The 14,333-nt window shown below is 49.0% G+C and overlaps 4 protein-coding genes across 4 annotated transcripts; 2 read left to right on the top strand and 2 right to left on the bottom strand.

The window, feature by feature from the left end:
• Nucleotides 1-884: 884 nt before the first annotated feature.
• LTR84_001631 (uncharacterized protein) lies at nt 885-2,937 on the bottom strand (the record flags this gene model as incomplete). Its single annotated transcript, XM_064845254.1, has 10 exons — nt 885-896; nt 962-1,170; nt 1,227-1,252; nt 1,306-1,387; nt 1,437-1,669; nt 1,722-1,925; nt 2,224-2,261; nt 2,412-2,425; nt 2,480-2,641; nt 2,691-2,937. 10 exons carry the CDS (start codon nt 2,935-2,937, stop codon nt 885-887), a joined length of 1,227 nt encoding a protein of 408 aa, XP_064707512.1.
• A 587-nt stretch (nt 2,938-3,524) lies between these two features.
• On the top strand, nt 3,525-4,972 carry LTR84_001630 (uncharacterized protein; the record flags this gene model as incomplete). The annotated part of the gene is made up of 2 exons (XM_064845253.1): nt 3,525-4,000; nt 4,057-4,972. 2 exons carry the CDS (start codon nt 3,525-3,527, stop codon nt 4,970-4,972), a joined length of 1,392 nt encoding a protein of 463 aa, XP_064707511.1.
• A 488-nt stretch (nt 4,973-5,460) lies between these two features.
• LTR84_001629 (uncharacterized protein) lies at nt 5,461-7,953 on the top strand (the record flags this gene model as incomplete). The annotated part of the gene is made up of 2 exons (XM_064845252.1): nt 5,461-6,335; nt 6,396-7,953. The coding sequence occupies 2 exons, from the start codon at nt 5,461-5,463 to the stop codon at nt 7,951-7,953; spliced, it is 2,433 nt and encodes an 810-aa protein (XP_064707510.1).
• A 3,377-nt stretch (nt 7,954-11,330) lies between these two features.
• Nucleotides 11,331-12,954, bottom strand: AMT1 (ammonium transporter Amt1; the record flags this gene model as incomplete). Its single annotated transcript, XM_064845251.1, has 4 exons — nt 11,331-12,048; nt 12,103-12,666; nt 12,726-12,846; nt 12,903-12,954. The coding sequence occupies 4 exons, from the start codon at nt 12,952-12,954 to the stop codon at nt 11,331-11,333; spliced, it is 1,455 nt and encodes a 484-aa protein (XP_064707509.1).
• Between the last annotated feature and the right edge of the window lie 1,379 nt (nt 12,955-14,333).

Here is a 14,333-nt window from a genome sequence, read left to right as displayed (position 1 = left end):
GGTCATGCGAGCCAGGAGGCCACCAGGCCGCAATCGCGGAGAAGTCGGCTGCTTCGGTGATGAATGCGCCGTTTGAATCTGCGATGCTAGAGGTCAGGTATTCGGTTACCGCGGCGTTGTATCTCTGCAGTATGGCTGCTTCTGCTTCTGCTTCTGAGGATCCTGGGAGGGGAGGACGTGGCCTGTCGCCGTTTGATGATGCTGGTTGTCCTGTTCCCGCGACTGGAAAGAAGAGGCGCCATAGCTCGTTCGGGAGCATTGCGTGTGATACTACGTCTGCTGCTCGGGAGATGTACGAGGCTGATGTCCCCGTCGTGTTGTAGGGGAGGGTGGGTTGAGACATCCCGTTGGTGGTTTCGTGGGGTTACAGTCGAGTTGTAAAGGATTTACCATGCTATGAGTGCTGTAACTTGATGAGGCGGTCAAGCAAGCCGATATGAGGGCTTATCAGAGCTTGCTGACGAATGCTACTCATAGTATGTAGTTAAATCATTTTATTAGGAGTTGTGCGCTACTGTTAAGCAGGGATAGGATGAACTTGAAAAGACTCTGAGATCCGAGATTATAGGAGGAGGATTTGCTGAGAGTAGTCTTGCCGCTAGCTAACTTCGTGAGGAGACCTTTGAGGTCTTGATTGCTTGGGGGATGGCCTGATTCATATGCAGTTCTCACCGACGTCCTGTCCTGCTACGACCTCTTCTCATCGAAAACTACAAAATCTCCTTCACGATCCATTGCGCCTATCCTCACTGTCCTGCAATCAGCCTATATCGATCTTCTTTGATGTTCTAGTAGACATGCTTATGATTATCATGCGTCCGCCACGGCCAAATTGTTTGGGCAGTGGGAAGGCATATAGTGACTTACAGCTCAGCTTGTGTGAATCAAAGGACATACTATTGATTGTGGACGTCAGCGATCGGGAGACTCTATCGTCCTCAACTTCGTATACAGCACTTACTCTAAACTCTTTATTCTGACGATCTGTCAAGTCCAAGAACGACGAGTCATTCATGCTCTGGCTAAAATCTTCCACTTCCTTCCTACGCGAGTTCTCTCGATGATATAGAAGTGCGAGTACAGCGATGAGGATGATAGCAAAACCGAGGACAGCAATAATCGCTATCTTCGCTGCAATGTAGTTGGGTGGCGCAGTGAACGTTAATGGACCTACAAACCACATAAGAGGTTGTCCTGGATTCTGTGTATATCAGCACGAAACATACCAAGGATATTTCCAAGACAAAAGGCCCTATAGCTATGTTAGACACATTTGATTTCATCCTTGGAACGGGAATTTCTTACATGAGGAGAAGGGCATTCATTGTTACTTTCTTGGTATGACCTGCAACATTCGCAGCGACCCATGAGTATATGAGCGGTGTACCTGAGAGATTTCAGCACCTTTTATGTCAAATGAGTGAATTCTGTCATACTGGAAGGAATTGTGTTGGTGAGATAAGTCCCGAATAGGCGACCAAGTTTGCTGGAGGTGGGTAGGAAAGCCATCAGTGTAGCACCAATTATACCAGGAACTAACAGAGAAACAATGACAAGTCCGCGAGTGTTGTATCTGAACGAAATGAAACAAGCACTCAGTATGGCGATGATGGCTATGACCCCGCTGGGAATGGTAAGCAGAGCTGCCTCTTTCGAAGTGTATCCAAGGCTACATGGTCAGCATTTTCCATCTCGCGTATAGCAGAAATAGTCCAACTTACCTCTTTATGATAGCAGCCTGGAAAGTACTGACAGCAGCATTGGGAATGTTGATAGCTGTCGTGATCGCACAAATCAGCCACGTGTGTGGATCTCTTATGGCTTCAAATATATGAGCTGGTTTAATATTCTTATTTTCGACACCAGTTGTGTCTCCCCGAAGTCTTTCAATCGCAATGATTTTTTCTTGGTCACTCAGCCTGGAGCTCATAGGATTGTCAGGTAGGAATAAGATCACAAGCAGCCCGAGAACGATGGTGACAAGGCCAAATATGAGGAACATAATCTTTCACAGGTCAATTTATCACTGTCCCAAGTTGATGAGCATTTTGAACTCACCTGCCAGGATTTAAAACTCCTTCCGAGATAATGTTGAAACCCAAACGAGCACAATGCTCCGATGATGATGCCAACGCCCACAGTCCCACACCAGATACCAACGCGAAGCGGTTGTTCTGCTGAAATTAGACCAAAGAAGGACCTGAAAAGCATCAGCGTGCTTACCTCTTCTCTTGTACCACATACAGGTCATCAGTATCATTCTGGAAGACAGATGTTAATCATCAGGACTTGGTCGCTGTGAATGATTTCACATACGCAGGTGATACGCATGCTTCAAAAACCCCCAGCAGAACTCTTAGCGCAACGAGAGAGGCGTAGTTCTTGCAAACACAATTCAATGCAACACAGACTCCCCATAGAACAACTATGGGATACTCTTTAGCTCTCCTGATTCACTGCATATCTGGAATGTACCTACCATTGATGCCCAGATATTTAGCCACTGGCAATTTTTGTAGCAGATACCCTGAGATTGGTTCGAACGCGAGGTAAGAGACCCAGAAAGATAGCGCAAGATGGGAGAATTGAGTGGGAGAAGTGTTTGTGTCTTTTCCCAGTCCCATAATGTTCGCGAAGTTGACTTCAGGGTGTCAGAATTAACACGAACGAGATTTAACTTGGAAGTATACTTAGGTTCTTGTCGATGAATTGCATGAGGTAGACTGCCGACATCAGAGGCATGATCATCCAGTCAATCTTTCGAAGGAGTATCTTTTCATCTTCCGCGCTGATGGTTGTGATATTGGCCTCGTGCAGGAAGGTCAGAGCGGAGTCCACCGTGGTCCCTGGCTCTTTTGTCACGACTGGTACATGGGTAGCCTCGGCTTTGGTCGCCCCGTCGTTTGGATGCATTTTGAGTCTGACCACAACAACCATTGTGAAGTGGATATCTGACGACTTTAAGGGTACGGTGCTAGATGGCTACTGCGGGAGGCGTGCTCTCTTATTATGGCTTCTGACTCCTTGATATGTCTGCTCCTCGGAGGACTGGATTCTCCCTGCATCTTTATGCATCCCCCGCTGTTTTTCCGCTGTGGGGATTTCTGGGGTTAATGCTAGAATAATTGGCCCTAAGACCTGCAACCTTTTCGTTTCTATCCGTCGGATGGTTTGGAACGAGGTACCTGGCCAATCAAAGCATATTGTAAGCTGCCGATATCAAGTCAGAGGAGGCTATCCGACGGATGGATAGGTGTCTAATAATATTCGAGAGTCAATCAGCCTTGCGCCATTTGGCCGGATAGACTTATCTCTCATTGCATTGAGGGCATTTTATCTATCCGCCGGATAGGTCTCATTTAAGTACCGCAAAAAGTGATGCATGAGGACAAATTTAATATCTTTTACACAAGAGGCATATCTCGATTTGAAAGAGCAACTGGCTTCGTTTTGAGTTCGTATTACATCTAAAAAATCATCGAAACGACGGTCGAGACCTCATAGCCCCTAATCATAGCCTTACCATGGTAAAGCTCACGTTGTTCTATCACTATCTCCCGGCGACTGTGAAAGCGGCATTGTTACATTTACTCGGTGTGTCGGAAACAGCCTCAGTCTGGGACCTCAGAACTGCAGTGCTCGTAGCTCTTATTCGAGCCGCATTCACCGATCCCTCCCCTGGATCTCTCCTGGATAGCCAACGAGCATCATTGCGAGAATATAGCAATGCCCTCCCAATTCACCGTTCGAAAGTTGATTTGACACTCCCGGCCGACACAGACCTTAGAGATGTCGCTGTTGCTGCCATCAAACGGCTAGGCAATGGAACGGAGACATTTTCAAACCCAACGTTGACATCCATAAAGGCCGAATGGATCGGACATCGGAAAGATCTTGCAACTGTGGACCAAAACAGGTCGGAAGTGGAAAGTTTCATGGCGCTAAAGGGAGAGATACAGAATGATACCACGATACTATACCTTCATGGTGGGCAGTTTTGGTAATGTACCTTCAAAATACAGCGTTTAACAACACAAGCACCACTGACACGCTTAGGCGCATGGGAAGAGCACGACAGGATATCACCCACTACTTAGCCAAGGAAACTGGAGGATGTTGCTTTGCCGTACGATATCGTCTTTCGCCTCAAAATCCTTTCCCTGCAGCGTTACTAGACGCACTTGCTGGTTATCTTTGCTTACTATATCCACCTGAGGGAAGTCTACACACCGCGGTAGACGCAAGCGACATTTGTTTTGCCGGCGACAGTGCCGGCGGAAACCTTGTACTCGCCTTGATACAGCTGATTCTTGAAATCAGGAGGTGGGATAAATCAGGTGGTATCATGTGGCAGGGACGTAAGAGAGACCTACCATTGCCAGCAGGAATTACATCACTTTCGCCATATAACGATATGACCCGTGCTCCAACCAACAGTGAACAATCGAATCTCAAATACGATATCATTCCCTGTCCTGGTCCACCATTTTTGGGTTATGATCGAGACAGTATCTGGCCAGCTAGTCCCCCACGCCATCATGTCTATGCTAATGATGACACCTTGGTTCATCCTTTGGTCTCCCCAGTGACAGCCAAAGACTGGCGAGAGGCACCCCCTACTTACATATGTGTCGGCGAAGAGTGTCTAGCAGATCAGGGTCTATTGTTGGCTCACAATCTGTCCTCTCAAACAATCCCTGTCATTGTGGAGCAGTATGAAGCCATGCCCCACAACTTTCCCCTGATTTTAGACCATCTAGAGGTATCGGCGAAGTGCAAGCTGCAATGGGCATCCTTCATTCGAGGCGTTGTCGATGACCCCACCTCTGTTGAGACTCAGGCAGTGAAATGGTGTGATAGCGGGCAAACCAAGACTAAGCTGGATATTGATAACATGGTTCATGTTGCTGTGGAGCCCGTGAAGCAAATTATGCAGTCTCAGATCCAGAATTGGGGATCACCACCCTCATGAGGCGGTTGGTTTTTCCACAGTATTCACTTCTGTCTAAAGCTAGCCTCTGGATTCGTGCAAATCAACTCATAGCTCTGCGAAGCCGATTTGGCTCAACGATTCTGCCGCACTGGTAGAAAAATAAATGAACTCGAGCGACCAGGTAGTATCCCAATGGATGCGCTCAAGGATGTCCCTCTTTTGAGATGACTGACGCATCTCCTTCGGTCTCTGATCCTGACTCAGTCTCAGCAGAAACCGATCACGCAATAGCCATTGACCAGGCATCTTTATGTATGAAGTCTGGACCCCCACCAGCCTCTCAAAAGCCAATCAGTACCTACTCTGGGGGGTAGTCGGCGGTTTTGTTCCGCAGTTACCCCAAATTGTGGTTGGGCGCTCCCTGACACTAAAAATTAAGCCTGTGCGACTACCTCAGTCCATTGATCCAACCTCACTGCTCAACTACGATCTACTACGAGCAAATCTACGTGCTACTTTGGGAAAGCATGCCTTTGAACAACCACAATGTCAATCATCCTGACCCCTCACAGTTATATAAAAGAGGTGACCGCCAATTCCACCGCATCTATATAGCTTGTGAGAACTGCCGGAAGCATAAGGCTCGTTGCGAGCTTGGTGGGAGTGGCCAAGGCATATTTGCATTTTCCGGACCCCCATGCGCTCGGTGTCGTCGAGAAGAGCGGGAATGTTTGTTCAGCGAAGGCCGCAGCTCGCGAAAACGTCGCAAGGTTGGCACGCCAGCGAATCAGTCTACCGATACGGCTTCGCCAATATCCTCAGCTGATCTTGCCTCCCATGCCATCGCCATCCAGATTGGTAGAGATGTTCCCCATACAAAGCTCAGCAGTTCAATAACCGCTCAAAATCTCATAGGACTAGACCAATCTGCTCCAGAGTCACGAACATTACACAATCATCACGATGTTATCAGACCAACACCTGTTGCGTTAAGGAATACTTACAGTGATTGTGCTGGTGCATCGGTATCGGTGGCTGATCACATAGGATCAACACATAAGACGCCTGACTACTTAGATGTTCCATCAATAAATGAGAACCATCTGAATGATGTCATTATGCGAAAGGTGATTTCCAAGGGCAATGACCCGATTGATCTTCTTTTTGAGGCTGCGGCTGCGGCTAATCAAGAGGATCCCATCTATTCAGGGCAGAGCTCTGCAGTATTCATGAGTACTCGCCGTTATAACACGGATTTGAACACTCGATCGCGCACTCCCTCTACAAGAACCAATGTGCAAAATTCATCTGCCAATGCCAACGTTCTGTCCGCCTGGAATTTGTCCCGATGCGTGAAAATGGAATTTCTAGCGGCAGAAGAAGCTATATTCTTAGCCGATGAGTAAGTTTGTTCATTCATTGTTCAAATGCTTTACCAGATCTAACATATCACTACTGCTAGATTCTTCCAGAACCTGGCGCCTCATACTCCAATCTTGATCGAGTCCTTTGATGGCCACAAAACTTATCATCAACATCTCCCAGAGGAGCCGTTGCTATGTCCTACAATCCTGCTAATCTCTGCGCGTTACCATGCTCTTCCAGGAACCCTGTCTAGGGCCCAGGTGATTCATGATGAACTGTGGAGATATGTCCAGGCATTGATACAGCTCATCTCTCTTGGCCATGATAGGGTGTCCGAACATAGATTGCGTTCAATTTCTTCGATTGAGGCACTGCTACTTCTTTCCGAATGGTACCCGCGAACAAGCCAATCTGTAGCTTCCACCTATGATTGGGCTTTAGACCTTCCAGAACTGCAGAATCCGCCAGCCAATATTAATACTTCGATCGAAGATATTGTAGGGCCCGCAAAGCTGGCTGACCGCATGTGTTGGATGTTCCTAGGCACTGCACAGTTACTTGGACACGAGATGGGGATTTTCACCAAGCAAGATCATCGAGACCTTGAGAACTCTGGGTCAGGTTCAGAGCAGTTCAGAAGGCTGAGGCTGCAGGAATTATTGTGCATCTATGTCACTCAGATCGCTGCCAGACTTGGCTTCCACTCCATGATTGAATCTTCCATCGGTCACGCAGCTCTAAGCAGATTGTCAAAGCCAACCAACACACTTATTGTGGCCTGGCTTGACCTGATGAAGTTATCCAAATCTATCCATGGAATATTATTCTCATCTGAAGCTAGAATGCGCGAGCTTCTACTGACACAAGGTTACGTTGAGCTCTTGGAACACTTTCAGCCGCTGCTTAAACAGTGGCATGAGAAAAATCTGAAAGACTATCAGAATGCTCGACCTTCAGCTCCAAAATCGAAGGAACCACTCGATGATATCCTTTTCATTGAGTATCATACAGTGAGAATGTACACGAACTCGCTTTCAGTGCAGGGAATGATTCAGCACACTCTTGCTCAGGACACTATCAAATCTCCCCGTTATACCCCAGGCAATCTTGCGGCGATCAGCACGGAGCAGGATCCTGGATTTCATTTTGTTCAGCAAGTCATCAGCGATGCTAGGCAGATTCTCGAGCGAACTGTCGAGCTAGGGAAAGCCAACCTTCTTCGCTTCCACCCTATGCGGATATTCCACCGCGTTCTAGGCGCCTCTATTTTCATCCTCAAAGCAATAATCCTTGGTATTCGAGACATCAAGGCTGACACAGGTGCTCAACCTGTCAGTCTGGTGAGTCTCCTTGAGCAGACCATTCAAGCTCTAAAAGTCTCTTCAGTGGATGAATCACACCCAGCGGCATGCTATGGTCTCCTTCTGGAGCGATATTTTACAGGTATTCGATCGAAAGGCATCTCATCAGCGACTGCCAGCATCCCGAGTGCTTCAACTATAGTGGAGAATGATCCTCAGGCCCATTCTATTGACCCCACCGAGACCTGGTATTCTGAGATGTTCGACCCTTACGTCCAACTCGATTTCTCGCAAGAATTTGGCAGATTGGAAGATCTTGACCTGTGTTTTGATTTTGGAGACTATCGCTTTTAAGCCTAGGTATCAGAACTATAGTCTAGAGGTTAGGACGAGGACAACAAGTTCAATGTCATCCCTGTTGGCTAGCTAAACGAGTTAGCATGGAATCTGTCGCATTTCGTGCTTAGGACGACAAGCTGGAGAACGACAAAATGTATCGGGACCACCAGGGAGTGGGATGGTGGGAAGAAAGTTGGCAAGAGGCAATAAGAGGGTGAGTCGCGTATCGCTACATCAGATTCAAAGGACCAGGAATGTTAATGTACGTGTCTTCCGTGTAAACGCCCCGAATCTGAGTCGTGCCTTCTCAAGAAATAAGCCACAGGATTGAATACGAGGTTTCTCCGCTCCCTCCCGCCAACTCGTGTTCTGGCCGAACTAAAACACGATGGCTGTTGCAGTCGACGTGCAACCAACTTGGAAGTAACTTTCCCAGCGGTTTGACGCGATCACTTTTCTCCCAGCCGTGTCTCGTTATCAGAGTGTGCAGCTACCGGATTCATTCAAATTTTGAGACCACCTGAGCCCGTTGAACGGAGCAGCCACTTGGTACCTGAGGGACCTTTGATATGGCGGACCCCCCATTTTCAGGTTATCGGGGCAGACCACATGTCCGCCAGGGAGCAGACTATTTTGCGCCTGTGCAAACGATGTTGCAACCCAGTATGAACACAGCTCCCCGTCCAAGGTACTATGATAGTCCGACGCATCGCCGCGCAACCAGTGAGCCACGGTTCCCAAGGGAGTATTGGCAACAGCAACAGCAACAGCAACAATACCCGTATCAGAATCAGTTTGATCTGCCTCTGCCGCAACACCACCAACGGCAACCATCTGCTCATGAATGGCAAATGTAAGCCCACTTCCTAAGATCCCCAGCCTTGTGTACATTCGTCGCACTCCTGGGAAGGCTTGCCGATAATCAATCACCCATTGACGTACAGCGAACCACAGCGACCGACGGCGACGCGTCGAACTCTGTTTATTCGCAAACAATGATGATGATGGCGGCATAAAGATTCGTATTTTCAGCTTCGTCCCTGCGAAGTACAATGATCAGCGATTATTTTTAGCGCTACGTCGCGAGTATCGCACCTACATGCGAAACAGGTGGATGCGCTATCATCTGACCCTCAAAACCTTGAAGGCAATTGTGCCAATCTCGGTGAGTTTCCTTCTGTGGTGGTCAGCGGACGAATATTGCGGTTGTCACTTTTACTCTTGTTCCACTGGGCAAGGCTAACTCGTGGCCGATTTCCCTCGTTCACGTTCCGGCTTTATCTGTTCTAGCTATCCTTGACCTTGAATCCACGGGTTTAAATCTTTCCCCAACCCTCTCAAATGATGCTCCTCCACTAAACAACGCTTTTTTAACATCATGTAAATAGTATCGCAAGGATGATCTCGCCCCCGGTGATCAACTACAATTCCAGCGCCACTTTCGCATCGAACTGAACCGGTACTTTAAGCACCCAGACACGATCCCGAATCGTGGGCATGAGTGGGTTGATCGATTCTCCAAGCGCAGCGAACTGATCGCCAAAAAGACAAGGGAGTGGTATGGGGAAGAAGGAGAGTGTGGTCTCGGCCTTGAGTTCCGCGACGGTTGGGCAACGACGCGCATAGTGATACTCGGAGCCATCGTCATTGGTGGCATGATCATTGTCACTTGCGCCTGGATATTTGTGGGCGGTGGTGAATATGGTCAAGTCTGCAATGTCATGAGTTTCGCCATGGCAACTTTTACTGGTATGTGTGCTTTTTTGCATGTTTTACGTCTTGTGCATTCAAATTGCCAACTATGAATGGTCCAATTGTTTTTTGAGGCAGCAAGGCAGCATGGTTGTTTAAGCCATTTCAGCTCATGTGGGGCCCAGACAAATAGAACGGACAGAATTCTGTTTCCGGCCTTCATCTGTGGCAAAGATCGGCAAGTGAGAACATTGAAGGAATTCTCCGCAAGATGCTAACTTCTGCGGTGTTCTGCATACAACAGCGTCCGTTGGCCTTGTCGCCGTGCACGATATCCTGGAAAGAGGTGGCCGAGAAAGATGGTGAGACGCGAATGAAGGGATCATCCTCAGCACATCGCGATCCTTCTCGGCGAGTCGTTATTATGTCCGCAGAGTGATGAGACTGAGTATGTTCAAAACATAGCGGTATGTACGGGCAACCGGTTCTCCGTTTGGATTGCCAATGCCATGCAAGTCCTGGCACTTGACGCCAAGATCAGATGGTGGCTTTTACCGAGAGACAGGACAAGTGCCGAGTATGACTCTCGAGCTACCCCGTAGTCCTCCTGGCCGTTATGAGGATCCTCCGCGTACTGCGCGCCTGACGTCTGTCAGAATCAGCACGGGCACAGCACACTGGCAAGCGAGAGGTCCAACGATGCATTTAAGGCCAGAAAAATGTTTGACCGCCAAACAGGCTGAGACAGCAGAGTGTCCAATCCCGCTCCCGTGTCTAGGATCCTTTCAGAAAGACGCGAGGAGAGGGATGATCATGACAATAATCATTTGCCCCCCTGAAATCCTCAGATATATCCAATTTACATACAGTTTTGATTTCAAGGCCGCTCCTGCCTTACTTACCCCAAGGCCTTGCCTCGAGATGCAAAGTCCGGAGACACTCCAACAGGCAGGCCTTGAATCTGTCTGTTATCGACCCTGCGGACACCGCAACACCTCAGGCGGAAACGCGTAGATGTTGTGCAATCGTCATACTCGAGTGATGAGACGAGGAGTCAAGTGACAGGTATTTACTCGAGCCCAGAGTATGGTTGACCCTTGGGTACTGTGTTGCCAAGGCACGACATGCGCGTCAGATTGTGTACCTCATGCGCTGTTCTTGTGCTCCGTGTCTATGGGTTCATGTCCAACGCATGATGCAGAAAATGGATCGACAGTCGACAGTCTACAATTGAATTCGGCGCGTGGAACCATCACTCGGTGGGAACGGCTGTCCTTTATCCCGTGGATCCTCTCTGGGGGTTTCAGGTGTTGAGGCGCCCGAACTTGCATGACAAAGGACTGCGGAATACTCTGTTAGACAATCAACTAACGAGAAGATAGGACAACTTGATTAATCTTGGAGGATGGTGTGGAAAGTTTGATATTAATATTGCGTAGATATGGTATATTCGTTTCGTGCTAGCCAATCTCCATCCGAGCCGCGTCGAGGAAACCCTAATGGAAATTATAGCGCTAAGAAGTTATGCACATCAATTGCGACACCGAGGATTCTCCCAACACCATGGCAGTAGGCAGTACAATACAAGAAAGACATCAAACTGGGGGAATATAAGATTCTTTTAGGATGGTGATAAAACTGAGCAGGTATTGGCAAGTATCGGCGTGGGAGATGTAATCATGCAGGAGTAGTGAAAGATCTCACTTCTCGATGTCATCGGGCTTGAGATCGTTTTCTGGGCTGGGGCTCTGGCGGGACGCTGGGACAGCCTCTGTCTCCAGACCGTTGACGACGTCACGACTGAGCTCGACGTAGTCGTAGGCGAATTCACCGATTTCGGTCTCGTCCATACCCATGATCTCCTCCTGCTCAGAAGCACGGAGGTGAAGGCCGGGGATGAAGTTGAGGGCGAAGAGAATGGCGCAACTGAGAACGAAGGAATATGCCATGCCGCTGACTCCATCAGCTAACTGATAGGCCAATTGGATCCAGTGTTTATTGAGCCAGCCTCCGCTGATCTCGGAGAAACCATCGAGATGGGCTATGTAGTCTGCGGCGAAGAGACCAGTCAGGAGGTCGCCAACAAGACCGCCGATACCGTGGATGGCGAAGATGTCAAGTGAATCATCGATATGAAGGAGGAACTTCAGTTTGGTGGCATAGTTGCAAGCGATTCCACCGACCACACCGAAGACGACGGCTGACCAGGCAGGCACGAAGCCTGATGCTGGGGTGATTGCAACCAGGCCGGAGATGACACCACTGCAAAATCCTACAGTGGACCACTTTCTCTCAAGGCGGTAATCGAGAAGACACCAGGTGAGACCACCGACGCTGGCGGCAAGATTGGTGACAACTGCGGCCATGACAGCACGAAGATTGGCGGCCAGAGCACTACCAGCATTGAAGCCGAACCATCTGTAAAATAGTCAATAAACGTGAGACTGTGCGAACTGGTTAGGGACCACATACCCAACCCATAGGAAGACAGTTCCAATGACAATATGAGTAACATTATGAGGGCGATAGTTCAATTCGTGAGTACCATGGCCACGACGCTTTCCGAGCATCAGGGAGTAAGCAAGGGCTGCAGCACCTGAAGAAATATGCACGGGGGTGCCTCCAGCGAAGTCGAGACCGCCCATTTGGAAAGCCCATCCGGAGGAGTTCCATGTCCAGCAGGCAATTGGGTCGTAGACGATAGTCGACCAAATGAATGCGAAGACCATGGCTGGTAGCATGCGGCCTCTCTCAGCAGCAGCACCAATGGCGAGTGCAACAGTGATCGCAGCGAACATGCCCTGGTAGACAGCGAACAAAAGATCGGGAATTTTGGAGGATCCCACGGATGGCGCACCGAGAACATTGCGGAAACCGATGTTCTCCAAGTCGCCAATGTACTTGCCGGCGGTGTGAGAAAAGGCGAGTGAATAACCCCAGAAAAACCATTGGAAGGAAATGAGACCAGTTGCGGCGATAGACAGCCAAATGAGTGACAGAGCGGACTTGCGTCGAGCAAGACCAGAATAGAAGAAACTGTTTTAGTGTAAGTATATGTTTGGGTTTGGATTTGTGTTTGACCGAGGAGCGCGTACCCTACACCGGGAATCATGAGCAGCACCAAGGCTGTCGAAGTGATCATCCAGGCAATGTCGCCGGCATTGTAGAAAAGGTTGAGATCTTCAGTCAAAGAGTCTCCACCAGTCATAGAGGTGCCTACATGATGTCAGTTTGGCGAACGATGCATGAATGACAGAAGTAGCAAGCATTACCCTCATAGACCTCTAGAGGGACGTAAGGAAGGGTATCCGAAGCGTCGGACATTGTGAATTAGTTCTCTGCAAGTCGATTGCGTCGAGGTAGAGGATGTGGTCGTGATTTAGTGGAGGTGGGATGCGCAAACAGGCGCAGGATCGTAGCAACGTACAGACTGGGACTGTTGCACGAGCGAAGTCAAGGGGACAGTCGATTACCTTTATGAAGAAGCGAGAATGGCGAAAGAAGGTGGAGGGAGGGACTTTACGGAAGGTAGTAGTCGGGAAAAAGAAAAGAATATTAGAATAGACCGACCATAAGATAGTGGTGTCGAAGAACAGGCCCACCTTGCTTTCACTACGAGTTACCGTATGGGTTCCAGGTTGAATCATGCGTTGAAGTCAAGCGGAAAAGACATGTTCCTCTGTCAAGGACTCAAGGCTAAAACCCCTTGGTTCGAGCAGGAAGGCGCCGTACGAGGGGGTTCGTATCTAAATGCGTGTGGGAGGAATGTCGGGAATGGAGTCTGGACAAATAAAGTATGAAATAGCGTGGGTGGATTGGCGAAATGGCTGCGGCTAGGGCAACTGGCTGAGAGTAAGCTCAAATATCCCGGTTCAGGCGGAGATTCAACCATGGCCCCGTTGGACGAATCGAACCGGTGAGATTCGAGTTGAAAGGACCCACCGATGCTGCACACTGGACTCTGTTGCACCATCTGTTTGGGCTGTCTTATATGCATACCGAATCAGGTCCCATCGGCACAGTCACGTAGGGAACCGTGCTCAGTAGGGAGTACGGAGACGGATATGGCATGATACTCACGGATCACCGTGATGACAGACCCACGGTGTCGCAGAGGGAAGCAGGCATGACCACCCTCATGTTGGTCTGAGTAACCTGTTGGAGGATTCGTACTGTATCTGCCTCTCGCATACGGATATGATTTGGTCTCGATTGCTCCGCCCAGACTTGAGATTTGTTGCACGAACATGCATGATTGACAGGCCGTTTTTGCAGGCTGAACTTAGAAACTCATGCTCCTGCCCTGCAGAGCATCCGTGCAGGGCAACGCAGGAGGCACAAGCCTTCGGAATCCACTAGCAACTGTGGATTAGGCGTGGACGCCCGGTTGAAAGATATTTGATCATGAGAGAGCGATGTGGTCGTTGAGTTGGTTGTAGAGGTAAAGATAAGCATGTCGTGTCCCATTGGATCCAGTCAGATTGCCAAGCACGAGGGCGTGTTTGGGGCGCCCCTTCCCGCAACCACCAGGGCGGCCACCTCATCTCCATGGTCGTGCTCCACTGATAAGCAAACTTGACTTCAGGCTTTCGCTTGATGGAGCCGAGCCTCGTGGCCACAGCCATGTTTGCGGTTGAACATACGAATAGGGGGGTCTGCAGAGTTACTTCGTAGAATCATTGATGTTTCTTCTCGAATCTCGA

The sequence above is a fragment of the Exophiala bonariae genome, assembly GCF_035927105.1.
Source record: "Exophiala bonariae strain CCFEE 5792 chromosome Unknown scaffold_10, whole genome shotgun sequence".
In the NCBI taxonomy this organism is placed as follows: domain Eukaryota; kingdom Fungi; phylum Ascomycota; class Eurotiomycetes; order Chaetothyriales; family Herpotrichiellaceae; genus Exophiala; species Exophiala bonariae.
Note: the sequence above shows the minus strand (reverse complement) of the source record. Positions and strands in the feature narration are given on the sequence as shown.